General features: G+C 38.4%; 1 protein-coding gene across 2 annotated transcripts in view; it reads left to right on the top strand.

The window, feature by feature from the left end:
• The window catches only part of zfpm2a (zinc finger protein, FOG family member 2a), a 213637-nt gene that overhangs the window by 64066 nt on the left and 128520 nt on the right, over positions 1–21051 (top strand). For both annotated transcript variants that reach the window (XM_079836440.1, XM_079836441.1), the window contains one exon: positions 5841–5942. In XM_079836440.1, coding sequence (XP_079692566.1) covers positions 5841–5942 — 102 coding nt within the window. The remainder of the gene's footprint in view (positions 1–5840; positions 5943–21051) is intronic.

Raw genomic sequence — 21051 nt, 5'->3', positions numbered from 1 at the left:
AACCGGATTTTCAATGATAAAAATTGGGCGGATTCTTCCGGAATTGATTGTACCGCAATGGAGGAAATGGGTTGAGAAATAAGAGGTATTGTGACTGTAGCCAAAAGCAACTGATATTCTACTAAAATATTATTTGCCATTTTGATTGGATGTTTTTTTATGGCTTCTATATTCATCTATCATGGTTTTCCAAAGTGTATGAAAAAATATTATGATACTACCTCAGTACATTTCACTAGCCCTGGATGCCAGCCGAGCTTAGCCTCGCCCACAACATCTGAGGTCGGGAATTTCGCTCTGGACTTGATCCGTTGTGGAGCAACTATGCTCGAACCAGAGCTGTTTGGACCAATCAAATTGTTAGGGTGGGCTTTATACGATGATGGACAGATGATCAACAGTAACGTAATCATTCACGTCACCAAAGAGCGCTTGGGTTGAATTTGTTTACCAAACGGAGAACTTCGTATATGCATTCACCTTTACTCTTTCTCTCAAACATGATGATCGTGTTGGTAAGTACTCCGTGTATCCTTAAGTTCTTTTTACAACACCGGCAAAGATTGTTTACACTCATCTTCTCCTTCTACTTCTTCCAGCGTGTGTGCAGTTGAGTTCTGTTGATGTGTCGCTCCGTTGTTCTGATTGGTTGTAGGTCTATCCAATTGAGTGCAGAGGCATTTTCTTTCCTGGTTCGGTTGAAACACGCCCCCATGATCACAGCCCAATGGAGCAGCATCAGACTCATATTCTGACTAGAATCTGAGTATGACGACGTCAGACTAACATTTCACATTACCAAAAAAAAATATAGATGTATATACCCAAGAATATATATAATCAGATAATTTTCATGAGGTGCAACATTGCTAATATAGATGGAAGATTCACATTATCATGGTACCATATATTTGGTACAAAACCTTTTTTTTTTTTAATATATATTAAGGGGTATACACAGTGAAAAGTTTATTTTCAATGAGAGAAATAAGCAATATTTATTATATCTAGTATATTATTTTAGCTACAGCTTTGTAACCATTAAGGACGATAGCGATAAAGATATAGTTCTAAAAAATTTTCACAATATTAAAGTATAGCAGAGTTCACACTAAAGCTATAACGATAACGGCACTGAGAAAAGATATTGGAATCACTTTCAGAATTATTTTATCCAGCTGATGAATGATAAAAACATTGACAGCCAATCAGAATCAATCCTGCTATAACAAGCTTGAGCAGCAGACAAGCACGTGCTTGGAATAAACAGAATGATATCATCTGCTAGTGTGGACGCTAATATAGTTCTCGTTATCTTTTAGTTATCATTGTTGGTGTGAACGGGCCTTTAGAATACTGAATATGTTCGTCTTTTTTGCATTTCCTGCACTGATATTGTAAAAATCTGTGGAGTTCTGTGTGAGGTCATTCAGAATCTAGACAATATATTTGTCTGTTTGATCTTTCTATCGCTTTCTCTCTCTCTCTCTCTCTGCTGCTCTCTGTCAGTGTATTGGGATTAGAAAGCTCAGATCTCCTTAAAATCACCCTCACCAGATTGACATTTTCAAGGGCTTCCTTGGTAGAACAATGCTGAGAGGAAGAGAAAAGCCAATATGACTTTGTGTCTACCTTGCTGCAGGAGCTGTTTGTGGAAATCGCCTATAAGCTTATTGACCCGCATGCATGTCACTGCCATTAGACAGAACAGAGGAGCTACGATCCGATTGGCAGATTTCTCACTAACTCTATCCTAATGTCTGACGTATGCATTCATGGACGAACGCACACATGCAAACAACATCTTGGCGCCCCGATCAATCTCTGAGCATTCTCTTTTTCTTTTTTAGACCAGTGAGACGAAGGGCCGTAAACCTTATGTCTCTCCAGCATCTTTTGACGGTTTTAAGCTCCGTTCTAAACCCTAGTGAGTTGCCCACTGTCTACAAAGACAGCTACCTTCCTAGGCATCATTCTAATTGTCATAAGTGACTGATTTGAAATGGGTTTCACAGGCAGCAATTCGTTCAACACACGTCACACAAATATCGCCTCTCACATGAAGCACACAAAAGACCTGGCAAGCTCACAGTAAATTCCAGTTCGACTATAGGCATTAGCATGTTGCTAATGACTAAATGTTATAATTAACATAAAAAAATAGAAGAACTAGTGTATTTTAATCAGATATCTATTAAGTGCTCTCAAAATGTTTTTAGCTGTGTTTTAAAGAGATATATACTATAACCTATATATATTTTATTAAAAAAGTTCTGTTTCTGTCTTCTTTGTAATCTAATCTAGTGTATACTTTAAACTTGCCGTTGCTTTAGTTATTGAATTTAGTTGGATCTCATGATAAATTGCTTTTGATACTTTTTGTATATCGCTTTGAATAGAAGTGTCAGTTAAATAAATGAATTTTAATGTAAAATTGGAGTTTGTTTCACCAGCAAAAGAAAGCAAATACAGCATGAGTGACCGGTCAAGTATGGAATTGATCTTCTGGGGATTTTTTTTATCTTTATGAGGGCATGTGTTTCTCAAGCCATATAAAACCCCACAGTATGATGTCCATTTATGGCAAATGCAGTACATCAGTTAAATAAGTGAAATTGTTCCTCATTCGGAAAAAAAAAATGAATGCTTGAATTCAGCAAGTACACATGAAAATGATCAAAAGAAGTGTAGTTACATTTAGATTTTACATTTTTAGCATTGATAATAATAATCTATGTTTCTTGAGCAGCAAATCAGCATATTATAATGATTTCAGAAGGATCATATGAAACTGAAGACTGGAATAGTGATCAAAATTACATTCCATTTTAATATAGAAAACAGTTATTTTGATTTGTAATAATATTTCACTTTTTTGCTGTTATTAGTGTTGGAGCCCGACGGGCCCCGACTTTTTTTACGCCCCTAGGGCCGGGCTTTGGGCCAATTTTCACGTCATACCTCAAATGCAGGCCGAGTGTTTAGAGTAAGGCGCTATGCAACTTGCATCGCCGCAAATGAATAAAGCAAGCCAACACGCAAACTGCCACAAGTGAAGCTGATAATAGGCTCAGATGCTCAAAAACACAATCATCTTCATTAAAACTAATGAGACTAAATGATCTTACCAGTGCTTAGGTCGCTCGTTCTCATATTGCAGTCTTTGATCTTGACATGAGCTGATTAATAAAATGCAGTTCATATCTGTTGCTTTCGTTAACGTGAACACCGTTAAATGTGCATATAGCGCGGGAATTGAAGATCAGATTTAGATTTATTTTGCGGAGAGGTGTAAGGTAAGACAACCTGCATGTTTTTTTTTTGTTTTTTTTTTGTTTAGATTGTGTAGCCCATTTCACTCTTGAGCAGCATCGGCCTGCCTCAGCTTGTCAAAAATGCCTTTTTACTGTGGTGGTGGTGGTGGTGATTAGTAGGCTAAACGTTTAAACTAACATTGTGATGCTTTAAGTGTTTTATATCTATAGATTTTATTATAAGCAAGACAACTCAAGTGTTGATTTGAGAGGCTAAATTGATCAAACATTCTCATCTCACTGTCGGCTGCTGGCCGCTGGCCGCTTGGTCGTCACTTTAAAAAACAATAACTTTAATTTAACAAACAAAAAAATGCTTCATTAACTTAATAAAGAAACAAAACGAAATATAACTACCGTGACATTAAAAACAAAACTGAACTATTTTAATGGCTGCAACAATGTGTAATGGGAAAAAAAAAAAAAAACACGGGCTCCAGTCGGACTAGGGCTGAGAATTTTAATGCGCTGACGGACACGGGCCGGGCTAGGGCCTAGATTTGAGGCCCGTGCAGGGCTCTAATTAGTGTTTTTGATCAAATAAATGCAGCCTTGGTGACTTCTTTCAAAAACATTTAAAAAATCTTACTGACCCCAAACTTTTGAACAGTAGTGTATTTTAAAATAATTGGCTGGTCACATGGTTTCATACTCTAATCTTCAACGACTGAAACAGATCTTTACCAGGAGCACTTGCTCACTAAATAACCAACCAACCAACTTGTTCTGTTCTAGCATTTGGTATGGTGGCATTGCTTGTATTGATTTTTCTGCCGGATGAATTGCCTGAATTGCTTGTATTATTCTCATTTGCAAGTCACTTTGGTTGAAAGAGTCTTCTAAATGAATACATTCTGAAATGGGAATGTTGGAGGTGAATATCTGGGCCATGGTAATGTCTGACCATGTTATGCATCTGCTTTCTAAGAAGCAAGATGGCTATTTATGAAAATAGCATGCAAAAGTGACAAAGAAACATGGAGGAGCGAAGCTGTCGTGTGCACATGACTTGGATTTGAAAAAAGTCTGAACAGTATTCTGTTGCATGTCTTCTTCATTTTATACAGGTAATTTCAATGGCACTGTACCTGCTTGGCACAATGTTTTCCCAGCGGATTCCCTCCATGTTCCTGAAAGAAACTTCATCAGGCTGCTGTGACACTTGTTCCCTGCGAGGTTGCCTTGGCGATTGTGTTTAAAATGCATTGCGAACGGTGTTAGATAGAAGGCAGAAAATCCTTAATCACTGCTTAATTAACGAATCATCTTGTAGCTTCATTTCCTGAGCGGTAATTAAACAGTTCCAAGACGTTTCGTTACAGGGCTTAACATGTTCGCCGGAGATCAAGGTAGAGCCTTTAATGTTATCTCGCTGCCTTCCCAAACTCACTACACTGGAAAGGAACTGTTGATATTGCCTTTTGTTATCCTTATGGTAATGCTCAATGAGTATGCTAAGGAGCTTCTCAAGGCCTGACAATACAAATAGTGAGCGGGAGAGTGAGGAGGACAGAATGAATAAAAAAAGCTGAGCCCTAGCAGGAACTTGCATGCGGGAAAATAGGTCAGAATGACCTCATGTGCAGTAAGTAGGGCAGCGCGGCCCTCTCCTTTCGCCCGGGTGTGCAGAGGCAAGCAAGAAGCTGCGATCCTTTTGGCCATGTTTACTGCTTGCCTTTGAAGTGAACCACGTCTTAACTGGCTTAAACACACCGTGGCGAGAGAATTTGATCTTTAGATTAACCCATCTGGATGGACCAGTGTGTGTTTGAGGACCATGGTGAAGGCCGTTCTGCCGTGTTAGAGAGTCGCTGAGACGCTTCCATGAAGCAGCTCTGCCCAGAGTGTGACTCCAATGCGCTGGGGTTAAAAAAAGATCAGCATTGTGAGACAAAATTATCTATCTCTCTATCTATGACCCTGTTTACACCTGGCATTAAGATGTGTTTTGGTCGATCGGATCAGAATTAGATGAGGGAGACACATACCCGTTTACACCTGGTATTTTAATCCGTCTCTTTTGTCCACTTTCAAAACCCTTCTGTCCTGATTTCTTCGAGGGGAGGGTCTATGGGCAGGTAAATGTATGAGGGTTTTTCAGATCTTTCGATCTAATGAATGAAATAAGCTCACACAATTTACATATGATCACGACCAGAAACCACAGAAAAACACATGGAGAGCAGCAGCTTTTTTTTTCTGCTCTGACAGCCGTGAGACCAGCCGGACGCTGGGAGTGCGTGTTAGAAGTCAGGAAAGGTGAGAGAACATTGTGCTTGGTACTTTTTCCGTTTTCAAACTAAACTTGAGTCTTCAGGCAAAGTTTAAATCACGTCTGGCTTGTACGCTTTCCATAGTGTATCTTGCGGCTGTTCGGACACATTCGACCACACGGGCATTTATACTACGAAAGCAATCCAGTGGAATGCCTACCACTGGAAGGGGACAAGCTCAAAACGTTTTAGAACCTGTTTACACCAGTATTTAACAAATGTTTTATTTATCTGCTGTGTTTGTGTTTTTCAGGGGAAGAAAATGGCAACCGAGAAATAGGAGAGACCGAGATGGAAACAGAAAGTGAGAAGACCAGACACCCCCCTCTGGAGCCGGAGGAATGGGATGGTCCACGTAAGTGCATCATCTGATTGTGTCAATGTGATTGTGTCAATGTGAATGTGAATTATAATATAGTTATATGACCATGCATTTTGACTTCGTCTTGTAATTGTGACTTTATATCTCAAATGTTCATTTAATGTTCATTATCTATACAGACAATATATCGCCTTATTTTTCTTTTCTTTTCGGAAGCCCTTTTCAAATCACATTTATGGAGAGAGAAAAAATAAAAAAACTGTGACGTTGGCCAGAGTCCTGCACAGGTCCGATTTTGTAAATCCGCACCCGTCCGTACCCGCAATGCTTAAAACCGCATCAGACCGGTTTTCCGACAACAGCACTAATTAAAATCTGCACCTGACCCGCACCCGAAATAAAATCAGTTTAGCATATCACATTACAGACACACTTACAAAAATGTTTATTGCCAGCATACAGAAGTTATTACAAGACCATTAACAAAAGGATAACTTCAGCCGAAGCTGTCAAACATGGTTATGTGTCCTTATCATCTCTACAAGGCACATTCAGTTCTGTCCCCTTTTGAAAAATATTGTTCGATAGAACTGCGTGTGCTTGGTTTGTTACCACAGTTATCTGTGTGCTTCCTCAGCGATGAAGTTCCACATTTGCGGCTATCCAATATACGATCTTTTATTCAACTCCTCAGGATCCATCTCAACGACTGCAGTGCAGGCAGATCGCACGCGCGCGGTTGTGATTCTCCAGGGAGGGCGCGCGTGTGCCGCACGATCGCAAATAAATTGATATGGATTTGAAATTATTTTATCACCTTGAAATACAGGCATTGCATATTTTTGTAGGTTGTGTTCCTAGACATATTCATATATTTTTTTAGGAACACATCTACAATATACATGCATTTTTTATATATATTCGTTTGCATGTGACCGGTTTAAACCCGTGTTTCGATCCATGTTTCTCCCTTGTTCGACCCGACCCGTATCCAACACAGATAGGATGTTTTTCACCCGTTTCAGCAATATTCGCGGGCTACCCGCACCCGTGCAGGACTCTGACGTTGGCTGCAGCAGCTTAAGTTAGACATTAGGCTTTAGAATTGTGTTGCTATTAGTACAAATTTGTTGACTTTGAGGTCATCTATATGCTAGGATAATCTCAAAGATGGACAAAATGAACTTTTAGCAGATACACTGTAAAATAAAAAATGCCTTAAATTAAGTATACTCAACTTCGATATTTAAGTCATTTCAACTTAAATTGCATTAAACCGACTTAAAAATATTTGTTGAATCTTGTATAACAAAAAAGTTGAAAATTGCTTAACTTATTAAGTTAAAGCAATGTAAAAAATTTAGTTGTTATGGCTTATTCATCATATCATTTGTTATAGTGAACACATTTAAAAATGTAAATTTCTGGGAAAATCGACCAATTATATCTTGCACCCAGAGGTCTATCCAAATTTTTGTCCAATCAAAGGCTCTTTAGAATGAGAATGTTCCTCCCCTAAAACCATGTGCATAGCAGTGAATCATGGTTCAGGCTCTGATGTAAACTAAAATCTATTGACTACTGGTATGTAAAAAAGAACAAACACTAGATTTTATATCATAAATAGTTTGTAAACAAATAAATAAGTTCTCTTTTAGGCATTTAAGTAAATTTGCGATATAATGTCACATGTATGAGATATAAAGACAAAATTAAACAAGAATGTAGTTGTTTTTTAGTTTTGGGCCTCCATGTGTGTCTTGACTTGAGTGCCTATGGTGATTTATCTCCTGAGCCCTTACTGTACTACAAAAACTTTTCGGATATTATATACTGGAAAACAGAAACTCAGAGGACAAGAATATCAGAAAGGGAAAAAAGTCTGCAGTGCCCCTCTGATATGATACTCAGTCTTGAAGGTCCAATCCAACACGCGATCATTCCTGGCCCTCCTTTAACCGTTTAGCCCATTAGCTAGCGGCCAGTAATCACTTGTAAGCAGCTCATTATGACACGTTTTAAATGAATCCATCTGGGATCAGGGGATTTCAGACGCTCAATAGCAGGACATCTGAAGATATCCTTGACAAGGCCACCCGACAGAGGTAAAACTCTGCTGTTTCTGAAGACTTAATGAGCTCTTGAATTACGAAGAGTGTTTTTTTCTAACTTATGGTGAATTGTGATGTGGTCCTGCTTTTGATCCCTGATTCAGTGACAGTGGTACTAAAGAAAGAAGGCAAAATGGAGCACAGTAGGATTTTGTTCTCGAGGTTAATTTAGCATGCTGCCTACTCGGTATACCATGATAGTACCATCTGATAATATATTTTATGAAATGAGATGTATACATATATGTATATGTTATATGTACAGTATGTCTATGTGTATATATATGTATAAAATATTCATACATAGACGCACACACACACACACACACACACACACACACACACACACACACACACACACACACACACACACACACACACACACACACACACACACACACACACACACACACACACACACACACACACACACACACACACACATATAATATATACACCTAGATTAGATGTGACCTTTATCCATACAATGAAAGCATACAGTGACCAAAAAGGACATATAAAAACAGATTAAAGCATAGTAAAAGTAGTCCACTTGACTAATTTGAGATTTCAGAGTTTCATTAGAGGAGAAGACATTCTGTAAATTATTACTTAAATTGAACTAAATTGTACTAAATTTGTTCCTCACACAGAAGCATGAGTATTCTGCAAATGTTCCCCTTTTATGTTCCACAGAAGAAAGTCATGCGGGTTTGGAACGATGATATGATGACGACTTCTATGATGATACAATTTTCATTTTTGGATAAACTGTCCCTTTAAGCTTCAGTAGAAAGCACACAACAGACGTAAAAACAGATATCTTTTCTTTCCCAAGAATCTCGGCTTACCATGCAGATTTTCCCTCGCCGTCTCTCAGTAGAAAAAAAAAATCTGTTTTATCTGTCTTTTTGCACTTCTTAAAAGTCACTTCATCAAAGTGATGGATAATACATCCAACAAGATAGCAACGGCAGCAATTACTGTTCAGCCGTGGCATCACATCGCAGAATACACAAAATATGATTCCCCTTTTAATGCATATGACCTCCAGAATTTATTGCAGGTACGTACATTTATAAGAAAGTGGATTTTGGCAAGTTGGCACCGGTGAGCCCCCTGGGGTGTGTATTTTATACTGACAGCGAATCAGAGTTATCAGCACCTATCAGATAATGCATTTATCATTAAATTTCACATTTGCATTTCAATCTGGAAAGGAAATGAGCATTGGCGGCGTAAGATAAGAGCGGTAGGGACGACGGTAATAAACGGTCCCTGTGATCAGGCAGCCAGCAGGGCTGAGGGGGTCAGTCACACAACGATGGGGGCAAGCGCATACAAAAAGAGGCATCATAGACCAGTTAGGGCTTTCCGGAAGAAAATGCTGAGCTTTAAACTCCGGCAGTGTGGTGGGGGCCTAAGCAGCCCAGTGTCTCTCTGATCATCCGTCCTGTGATGCTGTGAGAGAAAGACTATTCCCTCCCTATTTGTTTTGAATGAATGGTTTTAGTTGTGTCGCTCATCTGTGAAAAGCGTAACACAAAGAAGCTTGTTCCATAACAACACAAGATTTTTACATTTTCTGAATGCGAGTGTTGCTTGAGGTCTCCAGATATCGGGTCCCTCCTTAAGTGTAAGTCTGAGGCATTTTTTCACCCGTTTTATTGCCTGCTAGGTGAAAACACACAAAAAGCGGCATTATTTCTGGTGTCACTCATGTTCGTAGTATAAACAGTGCAGGCGAGTTACACTCTCAAGTTTTTTAGTGTTAGAGGCTTATTCAACAATGTTGCCTTAGTAAAAACAGCTAACTAGTCTGAAATCATTTGAGAAGTTGGTTTGATCATATCAAATCATTTTGGGGTGCACAATAAATTTTTTTTATTGCCTGATATTTTATTATGCATGTTTATTTTTGTTCTATTTTTACATTTAGATTACTTTTGTCATCATCTAACTCTCACTTAAAAAAACTGATAATTTAATAACATGCTTAAATATAATATAATAATATACATTTAATACATCCATTGTCATACTGTGAGTTGTAAAGTTTTGATGCGTATTTATCATTTAATAATATGTATGTGTATATATTAGGGTGTAACGATACCCTCATGTCACAATTCGATATATATCACGATACTGAACTCACTATACAATATTTTTGTGATACTCCAAGACATATGGTAAAAGGTTAACAAAAATGTACTGTTGATGTGTTAACAATGCTAAATTTGGTATCACAATGGTGGTGGAAATGAATAGGCCTGGACTTGCTGGTTCTGGTAACCCAATGCACAGGACAATGGTGACACCAAAATAAAAATGTTATGATTCTGAAGCTGAAAATACAGAATTATTTTAGATATATGTTTGCACTCTGTCACTGAAACTAAAAATCTGGAAACTGTCGCTATCCACGATACATATTGTTGCATTTTTGTATTGTGACACGATATATTATTGTTACACCCATAGTGTGTGTGTGTGTGTGTGTGTGTGTGTGTGTGTGTGTATACATACACCGATCAGGCATAACATTATTTCACTTCATTAGGTGAAGTGAAAAACACTGATTATCTCTTCTTCACCTGTTAGTGGGTGGGATATATTAGGCAACAAGTGAATATTTTGTCCTCACAGTTGATGTGTTAGAAGCAGGAAAAATGGGCAAGCGTAAGGATTTGAGCGAGTTTGACAAGGGCCAAATTGTGATGGCTAGATGACTGGGGTGTTCCTGGTCTGCAGTGGTCAGTATCTATCAAAAGTGGTCCAAGGAAGGAACAGTGTCGAACCGGCGTCAGGATCATGGGCGGCCAGGCTCATTGATGCACGTGGGGAGCGAAGGCTGGCCCGTGTGGTCCGAACAAACAGACGAGCTACAGTAGCTCAAATTGCTCAATAAGTTAATGCTGGTTATGATAAAAAAAGGTGTCAGGATGCACTATGGGAAGAAGGCAAGCCGACGGAGGCAGTGTGATGCTTTGGGTAATGTTCTGGTGGGAAACCTGGTGGGTCCTGCCATCCTTGCGGATGTTACTTTGACATGTACCACCCACCTAAGCATTGTTGCAGACCATGTACACCCTTTTATGGAAACGGTATTCCTCGGTGGCTGTGGCCTCTTTCAGCAGGATAATGCTCCCTGCCACAAAGCAAAAATGGTTCAGGAATGGTTTGAGGAGCACAACAATGAGTTTGAGGTGTTGACCTGGCCTCAATTCCCCAGATCTCAAACCAATCGAGCATCTGTGGGATGTGCTGAACAAACAAGTCCGATCCATGGAGGCCACACCTTGCAACTTACAGGACTTAAAGGATCTGCTGTTAACATCTTGGTGCCAGATACCACAACACACCTTCAGGGGTCTAGTGGAGTCCATGCCTCGATGGGTCAGGGCTGTTTTGGCAGCAAAAGGGGGACCAACACAATATTAGGAAAGTGGTCATAATGTTATGCCTGATGGGTGTATATAGATATATTGAATTATTTTTTATTTTTTTAAATAAATAAGTTTTTGTCTATTTTATTTTATTTCCGTTAACGTTCATTTTATTTCAAGTAACAAAAATGTTTTTATTCTTTTGTTTTTAGTTTTGGTTAACTATAATAACCCTGCTTTGCAGAATATCCAGGTTACAAAAGTAGATGGTGATTTATACTGTCAGTCTGAATCCTGACAGTATAAAAGCATAAAAGAACCATGAAAGTAGTCCATATGAATTTATTCCACATCTCTCAAGTATTCTGAACTCATTTGATATTGTCATGTGAGAAAATGACTGATTTTTAAAGCGTTATTCACTGAAAATCTTGCCTCTAGCTCTCAAACCTCATTCAAGCCACATGAGGGTGAGTAGATAATGACAGAATTTTCATTTTTGCCTGAACTATCCCTTTTAATCTAGTTTGTCAGATTCATCTCAATGCTGAATTTCATATTTACCTCCCACCACGATCTCTCTGATAGCGCCGACGCTTGCTAATGCCGCTGATAATCTTGTTATATTACACAGATAAGATCTATTCTACATGCCCCGTTCGCTCCTCACAGAGACATTACTGTCAAACTCCGGCAGGAATGTGGATTTCTGGGAAAATAGAATGCAAATGAGAAAATCGCCCAACAGGAAACAACCCTCTCAGAATACAGGATATGACATCGCTCACACAGCTGCATCGCTGTCTCTCGGGGAGCAGTACAGTGGACATTAATCTCCGCACGTAATAACCGCATTCACTTTCACATCATGTCTTCTTCTGAAAGGCCATTTCCCCCCTTTCATTCCTCCCATTGTGTTGGAAAAGTCAGATGGGCATGCTATAATTTTAAATAAAGATGGGAATCACACCATCAAATATGAACATCTCAAATTACATGACGTCCTGTTCGCGGCGATTAAAAGCAAATTTATTTAGTTTAAGAGACTACCTAGTTATCGCTTTATTTATTTGATTTTTTTACTCTTCTTAATCTGGACTCTTTGTTATTGCCCGGCTTAAGTTAAAATGTATGATTGCGATCGGCAACAGATAATTCTTTAATTGTTCAGTGCGAATGGGATATTTAATAGAGAGTACATCAAAAGAAGGACAGTATCTTAATGAAGAGGCTCAAACAGGTGGTTCCTGCTTTAAGAATCTTGTAAACCAATTTCAGGATTTGCTTTAGGAGTAAAAACTTCACATGCTTCAATGTTAAAGGGGTCATGTCAGATCAGTCTTTTGCGTGGTACCTGTCGACCTGATTGGCCAAATGTTGCTTGCGATCTTGTCTGTGTGTCATTTTCCTTACACATGAGAGGTGGTGTGAAACATGAAACATGCTGCATCTCTGAATGAGGCCATAATAATGTATTATTATCTTTAATTTGGTGTTACACGTACAGTAAGTTTATACTTCATTTTTTTTTCGGTTTTACTATGTTTAGTTTGAGTTTTATGAAAACATTTATTTCCAGTAGATCATTTTAGTTCTTCAACTTCAACTTATTTCAGTTTATTATGATAAAATAACTTAATTAACTTTATTTAATTTATTTAAATTACTTAAAATTAAGTAATTAATCACACGTTTTTTCTGTAATTAATCGCACCTACCATTAAAGTTTAATATATTTTATATTGTAATAATTTCACAGTTAATCTCCAAATTCATGTAGAATAATAGCTAATGTGAAGATATCAAAAATGTCACAGTCTTCACTGCATAAATTATAATAAAAATCAGCTGAATATGTATTAAAGCTACAACAGTCTAGAGCAGCGAGTGATTTACATTAATGACAGACAGCAGCAGGTTTATTAAACTGCTGTCACTTTAAGATCTGAAGCACATGATGCGAATCTGACACATATCCCATGGCCTCACAACTCTTTACATCACATACTCTTTATGCCATTTGAGACTTTAACTCATTTAAGACTGTGTTTGTGCGGATACTCAACAAAGCGGGCATTTTGGCATAATTTTGTGCGGTTTTGTCCTTTCAAGCATGAAAGAGAATTCAGTGTGGCCGGTAAGCGTGTCTGTAACACAGACAGGTGATTCACAGACAGCGTGCCAGTACAGATTTAAGTTCTTTTTTTGCAACTTCTAGCACTTGAATGGTTTAATAGCACTGAGTGAATGATAGCTTGAGCATATACTAGGGGATTCCACAAGCTACCTCCTGATACCGATAATTTTATGATATAGCAATTCTGCGCTAATCAATATATTGCTAGACAATCCTATAGTGATACATCACGATATCTGTCTAACTATGAAAACAAAATGCCAGTGAAAAGGTTAAGTGCAGGTTTTCCAGACTTTGGACTTAAACGTGGCTGGGGCATCTATTATTTTACACTGCTGTCCGCCATCCCGTTAAAAACCTCTTTTTCTTAGGCTAGTTAACTTATGTTAACGTTTTCTTTATTCGTGTGTTGAGCGCTACCTCGAGGAGCCATGAAGTAGTGACGCTGGGAGCAGGAAATCTATTTAGAGCGCCTTATTTTATTCATTAAAATATCGATATTTGCAGCCAGCGTATCGATTCTCGTATTGCACGGAGAAGGACAACAATGCCCTATCGATATTTTGTCCCACCCCATTATCATATACTGTAGTGCTGCCAAAGGATGACGAAAAACGGAGGCTGCGTTACATATTTTAGTGTGTTAAATTGAATTTTTTTTATTGCATGCGTTAACGCATTAATTTTGTACACAACAAGTCATTAATCATTATACACGACACAAGCTGATTGGTTCCTGTTGCACCCGAACACAGTAAGCCTGAATAATTTGGCAAAACTAAAAAAAAATTTAATCAAATATTTTAAGTTAAGAAATTTAAAGTTTAAGGAATCTGAACTTGCAGATTTATTTTGCATACATACATTTTAATTGCCCTTAACTTGAAATATTTGAGCAAGCTTATTCATACATTTAACTTAAAATTATGTAATATCAATTTAAATATTTTATTGGTGACACAATGCTTTAATAGCATTAACATAGCATAGCAATTGCTGAATGAGTACAGCAATATAAAACACTTAACATGTATCTGTTCTAAAACTAAGCTCATGCTCCACTCGTCACCGTGATGGTAACCCTACAAAAAAAACAACATAATGAAACTCTTCTAAACTAGCGTAACAAAACATTAAACACTACTAAATCTCCCAATTAACATTAATATTGCACCAAAAACATTTTATACCACCTAATTTTAGCATTTACTCTCCCTTTTGAGTCTCATGGCAAAGCATGCTGGGAAATAGAAATCCCTTACCCGTTTCAGATAAATTTAAGTTTGTCTAAATTAAAAGAAACAAGTTCATAAACGCAAAACAATGAAACAATTCAGATGACTTAAAATTGGTCGCAATTGTGAACTCAAAAGAGAAAGAAAGTTCTAAATACTCATGAGTTATTTTGATTGAACTCATTTGTTTAATTTGAGTCGGTTCTACTCAAACCAATTAATTATTTTAAGCATTAGGGTTTACAGTGCAGCCAATGAGCTTACTGCTCAACATTTAATTATTTGGCCAGTGTTTGCTATAGCAGTTTGCTGCGTGCTTTCCGGGTTCCTCCCAAACCCTCCACCTTCCCCAGCTCCACCTGTATGTATTGACCATAGCAAGTCCCATGCTTGCTCTGCAGCAGCAGCAGTGCAGCAGATCTATTCTGCCAAGACAAATACATTAACATTGTCATATCCATTACCATGCTAAACTCTTCAGAGAGTTGTCATGATAGAAATTCAAAAGATTCAAGACAATTAGATAAATCAAGATGGTCATAGGGAGGCTTAAAAATAATCATGTAAACATTTTGACTGTTGGAAAAAAAAAGTATGATTTGACCCCTATAAGCACTTAAGTTCTACGAAAGTTCACTGACAGCTTCCTTCTAATCCATAAGCATGTTCCGTGAAGGCAGGAGACCATCCCTGAGATGAAAAGAACATCCACTCCGAGCTCATAAAGGAAGTGTTCTGTTATCTGCCCCTCCGTCTTCTTCATTCTGTCTCGTCATGGGCTTCTGTATATTAGTGGTAATAGCCTGTACAGCTATTTTGTTAATTATCTTGGACGTCTTTGATGCATATCTTGACACGCTCCTCAAGGCATAAAGAAAGTGCATGTGCAGGGAAAGAAAGGGAAGGAAGCTTTTATGCATTAATTAACTTCTTTTTTTGTACTTATCACTATGTCTGCCCTCAAATAGAAGCCTTTAACTTGAACTTAAAGGAGTTATATTGTGGAAAACAGGACTTTTTGGTCTTTCTTGCGTCAAGGTTTCTGATATATTTTTTAAACATTTAAACATATACATGTAAATTAACATTTTTTAATTGTTTTATTATTTAAAACGATATATTTTCAACTTTATAATGTGAGTTAAGCTTCAAAAGGATGTAATTCACTTTTAAAAGAGCATTGTTCTGAGAATGAGTGCGGATATGATGCATGGATAATCTTGATCATCCAATAAGCATTGAGTAACCCTCATCTAGACCCAGTCACCTTGAGGACTGACACACCTCCTCATGGGCGGCTCTGTAAGCTCAGCAGTGCCTGTCGGACACAGTTGGTTCTGTCTCCGTGAGCCATCTGGACCCGGGCCACGAGCAGAACACGGGCGGGTTCTGCTGAAGAAGCCCTAAAGTTAGAAAGGAGCAGGTAGCACACAGACAGGCAGGAAGCACGGCCTCACAGACAGGAAGAATGTATAGATCGCTTGTTCTCCACTCAGCCCACCTGTACGTGGAGCTGACACTATGTCTGCCCTTGACCGGACCCCCTCAACCGCCCCAAACAATAGCCGCTTCAGCTTTAATGCACATATGTCATGCTAAGTGAATTTGTGGAGCAGATGGTCACGATAGCATGGCAGGTGCCTCGACAAATGTTTGCGTTTGCTGTGCTGCTATTTATATCGGCGCAAAACACAGCGGCACAAATATTTGAAAAGGCCATTGGGTGTTTTTTCAACATGCGTCACAATTATCAACGTGTCTTTTTTTTTTTGTTCTTCCCAGCCCAAAACAAACAGATGGCAGTTTATGGGTTCACTGCTAACCACCTTAGATTTCTGTGCTGATCTGAAAATACACAGCAAAAAGATGGATGAAGGTCTTAAAGGAATAGTTCACCCAAAAATAAATATTCTGTCATCATTTACTCATGTCGTTCCAAGCCAGTATGACACACAAAAGGAGACGTTTATGCTACTTTTCAATCTAATGAAAACAAATGAGGCTTCAAAAATGCCAAGAAAGCACTCTCTTTCACTTCTTAGGGTTTTTTTGTGTTTCTTATTCCTGTTAAAATATCTAAAAATCCTTAAAACAAGTTCAGTTTGATTGAGAAACAGCACTTGTGGCTTGTTTTCAGAGAGTGTGTATTTGTTATTAATGTATTTTGAAGAAAGAAAGTCATACGAGTTTGGAACGACACGAGGGTGAGTAAATGATGAGAGATTTTATTTTTGTGCTGACTATCTCTTTAGAAATTAGTGGAAAAAAATTAAGCGTAGCATCAGTTCTGGCAGATCACGTTAGTCGAGTACACTTCAGCTGACTGTAAGGAATCGACCTATAGGAATACGACTTCTATGCACCGCATACATGTATAAGCTCCTTCAGTATTATCAGCAGCTAACGCGTTTCTCCAGAGCTCATTTACCCTCCTCCATCCCCAGCTCCTCCTCTCGTCCAGTCAGGATTTGGTATTCTGATTCCCCTTGAATCAGACTAAATTCCCGAATTATTTTGTACGTTAAATATTGACATTAATGATATCTGCAATACATTATGTTGGTTCTGTTCTGTTCCCTTAGGGGGTTTATTGCTGCTCTCCCTGCTCTTATCCATGCTAGGCTGCTTGGATGCGCAGGGAGTTCTTGCCCAGAACAGAACCATACCGCCAATCCAAACTGTATGCGAATTGTCAATCATCTTGACGATAGTGGTCCTGACAGAAATACAATCATGGTGGAAGTTTTGACAACCTCTGGTCACTATGAAAGGAAGTCATATGATATTGGAAACATGAGGGTGGTTAAATAATACCAACATTTTTGGGTGAATTATTTAACCCTTAAACGCATTCCCCTTCGTCTTTATTGATCCGGGCGTATATAATAATTATATATAATAATTATAAAGGAATCCATGTTTTAGATTTCCATTTAAATATTTTTTTTTTATAAAAAAGAATAAAAAAGTGTATAGGGTCTCTAGCGACCCGGTGTATGTAATAGTGTAAAAGTATATTTTTTTTATTCCCTAAAGGAATAGTTCACCCAAAGAAATTATATTCTGTCATCTTTTACTAAAAAAATATATTTTAAAGAATGTTTTGGCACCCGTTGACTTCCATACAGTCTAAAAATGCTGGGTTAAAAACAACCTAAGTTGGGTTGAAAGTGGACAAACCCAGCAATTGGGTTGTTTTAACCCAGCGGTTGGGTTAAACGATTGCTTAAAACAACCCAATTGCTGGGTTTGTCCATTTTCAACCCAACTTGGCTTGTTTTTACCAAAAGAGTGTGGTATCTTTTTCCCCACTATGGAAGGTAATGGTTTCCATCAACTGTCTGGTTCCCAAGATTCTTTAAAATATCTTCTTTTAAACAAAGAAACTCATACAGTTGGTTTGGAACAACTTGAGGGTGAGTTAGTAATGACAATTTTGGGATGAATGATCCATTTAAGGTGACAATGTTTGATACACCATGATAATGTGATGTTTCACTCATAATTACTGCAGGCATAAAACAAAAAAATACACAAATATCGTCAGCAAAACTTGAAATGGCTCAGTGATTTATTGCAGAATAACTACTGTACGCAATCAAATATTAGTGTCACTTGATGGTGGATCTGGTGAAGAAGCTGACAGCGGTCAAAATATAGATTTTTGAAGAAGTTGAAAACGATAGTTTTAAGAATATGGTTAAGGTTGTGAATATGAGCCAGACACTGAATGTACTGGGGAAATGAGCTCTGACGATGACAGCGATGATAATAAAAAGCATCTGCTCAAATGGAACACTTCCATATTCTAAAAGGTAATGAAATATGCTTTATTTTATTCTTTTGTAATTGTTATTTAAAATATCCGGAGCGTTTTATATTATTGCAGCAGTTAGAGAGCCATCCGTGTTAGATATAGATCCGGGTCGCTAAAGACCCGGATATGTATTAATGATGGGTGAAACATTCATGCATTTAAGGGTTAATGATGCCACAGGCTTTTATTAACAAAAAGGAATATTTAACACAATTACAAATGTCACAGGAATAACACAGTCCATTCTAACCGGCATAAATGTCTGTGCATCTCAACATATTTAGCAATGACCTAGAATCCGGGAATTAAACATTCAAATAGCTGCAACCGGCGCTCCATTGTCAGGCTTGTTGACAGCTTTTGAATTACATGCTTTAATGCTGGGCCTTCAGATAAACATCCCACTGTACCCACAAAGCAACGTCGCATGCAAATGAATCATCAACTTCCAGCGACCGACACCTGCTCGTGTCCAGCGACTAGTAAAGTTTCTCATCCTTCTTTCCGCATTTGTATCTTTTCCTCTAATTATTCACCAAAGTCTGTTAAGTCACGGTGCCGTCCGAGGGGAGGGAGGGGGGCCCAGATGCAGATTAGGCTCCTGAAGATGAGGGTCTAAAAGGGATTTAATGGTAGAATGGATTAGAGAAATCCTTGTAACAATGTTAAATAATTATAGTTCCAGCCGAGATCAAAGCAGCATTGATTGAACCCCTCAAGCCTTTAACACAGAGAGAAGAGAGAGTGAGAGAGAGAGAGAGGAAGAGAGAGTCTTGGAAAGCAAAGATTGGTAAACTCCTGCTCGGGCCGCAGCGGCGCTGCACATGTGGATTGGCGAGGAAGCGCATGGATAAAAAGATGTATCCTTTAGGAGAGCTCCGTCTGGCTTTTGTCACTGTTGCTGGAGATCCATTTGAGAGGTCTGATAACGGCGCAGACGAACTCGTGAGGGAACGTTGTCAGAGGCGCTTGCGCTGATACCTAAGCGTTTTAAGACGACTTATAGACAGACCGGAATTTAATGTATGCAAAGCACCAAGTTTGAGCGGAGGCTTTCAGTCGGAGTTGTTTATTTCCCATGTAATCAAGAAATTTTGACATGCCTGGCTGCCGCTCATTTTCCGAGTGAGGGTGTCTTGTTCGCCGCTCTCAGCCATCTTACCGCAGGCTTTCTCTGCTAGTCTCGCTCAGATAAGTGGTATTGTGCAAAATCAGATTGTTGTGACAATGCGGTACAGTAGAATTTGGTACTGAATGAGCTGGGGTTATGTAGACGAGGTGGGACGAAGAATCGACGTGTTTAAAAGGACCTGTTTGTATATAAATAAGGTGCACGCGATTTCAACTGAACTAATACAGCTACCCAATGCATGAATACCCATTTGTGGGCGGGGCTCTATTTTGTGTTTACTGGAGAAGGAGGGGCTGACATTTTGTACTCCGCACTTATTGTGTACCACACATACTTATGAACCGATGAACTACAGAAGCATAGATTAGTCCGAACTCTCTGCTCGTAGTCTTAAAGTGTCCAGATGCAAATTTCTCCACTGATCCGAGATATTAAGAGGTTTAAGAGCAATGACTTCATGCTTGTTAGCAATGGAATCAATCTAAAAATGAACTAATGTAGTCTCAAGACCATGAACACATTAGAATCAAACGGCACTCTTATTGTCAAACTTAGATGTTTCTATTTCACTGTTTAAATATAAATATAGACCCCTGTAGTGTGCTGGGAAGTAATCTGTTGTCTGTTTTTGTTTTCAGTGAATCTCTCATCTGGATTATGGTAACGCTTTATTTTACAGTGTCCTTGTTACGTATGTTACAAATTATGCACAAATGCATGCAACTAACCCTCAACCAAACCCTAATCCTATCCTAACCCTATAGTAAGTACATGTTGTTAATTAATATTACTCAGTACTTAAATATATGATTTCACTGTAACAATGACACCTTAAAACAAAGTGTAACCTGGATTAGCAGTGGCATAGACATGTTTCTAGAAATTCATTATTTTACTCTTTACCTGTCTATAGATATCTCTGAAACAGAAATCTAAAAGCTTAGAGATGATACTGAGTAAGCCATGGCTCATAAGTACTTTTTTTATTTTCACTAACAAAAATGTTAAAGTCCCTGTAAAGGCAATTCTGAGATTTGTTTCTAAACACATTATAAATGTTAGAAATGTATTGCTGAAACACATTACAAAGACTGTGAACTATGAAGTACTGAATTCAGAAGTTAGACCGTTAAACAGTTTTTCACCGTTGCTGTGTTCAGGATTTTCTGGGCGGGGCTAAAACGGTGGCTCGATGATGCACTGGAGCCACGAGCCTGGCTCCTCCCCTAACACGATCATAACTAGAGCACATTCGCATCAGTTCGATCGCGAGTTACTGTTAGTACTGTTAGTTACTAAAGTCAACAACTTGCATAACAGC

The sequence above is a fragment of the Gobio gobio genome (assembly GCF_949357685.1).
Source record: "Gobio gobio genome assembly, chromosome: 15".
Taxonomy (NCBI): Eukaryota; Metazoa; Chordata; class Actinopteri; order Cypriniformes; family Gobionidae; genus Gobio; species Gobio gobio.
The sequence above is the reverse complement of the archived record's forward strand: the minus strand, read 5'-3'. Positions and strand labels throughout refer to the sequence as shown.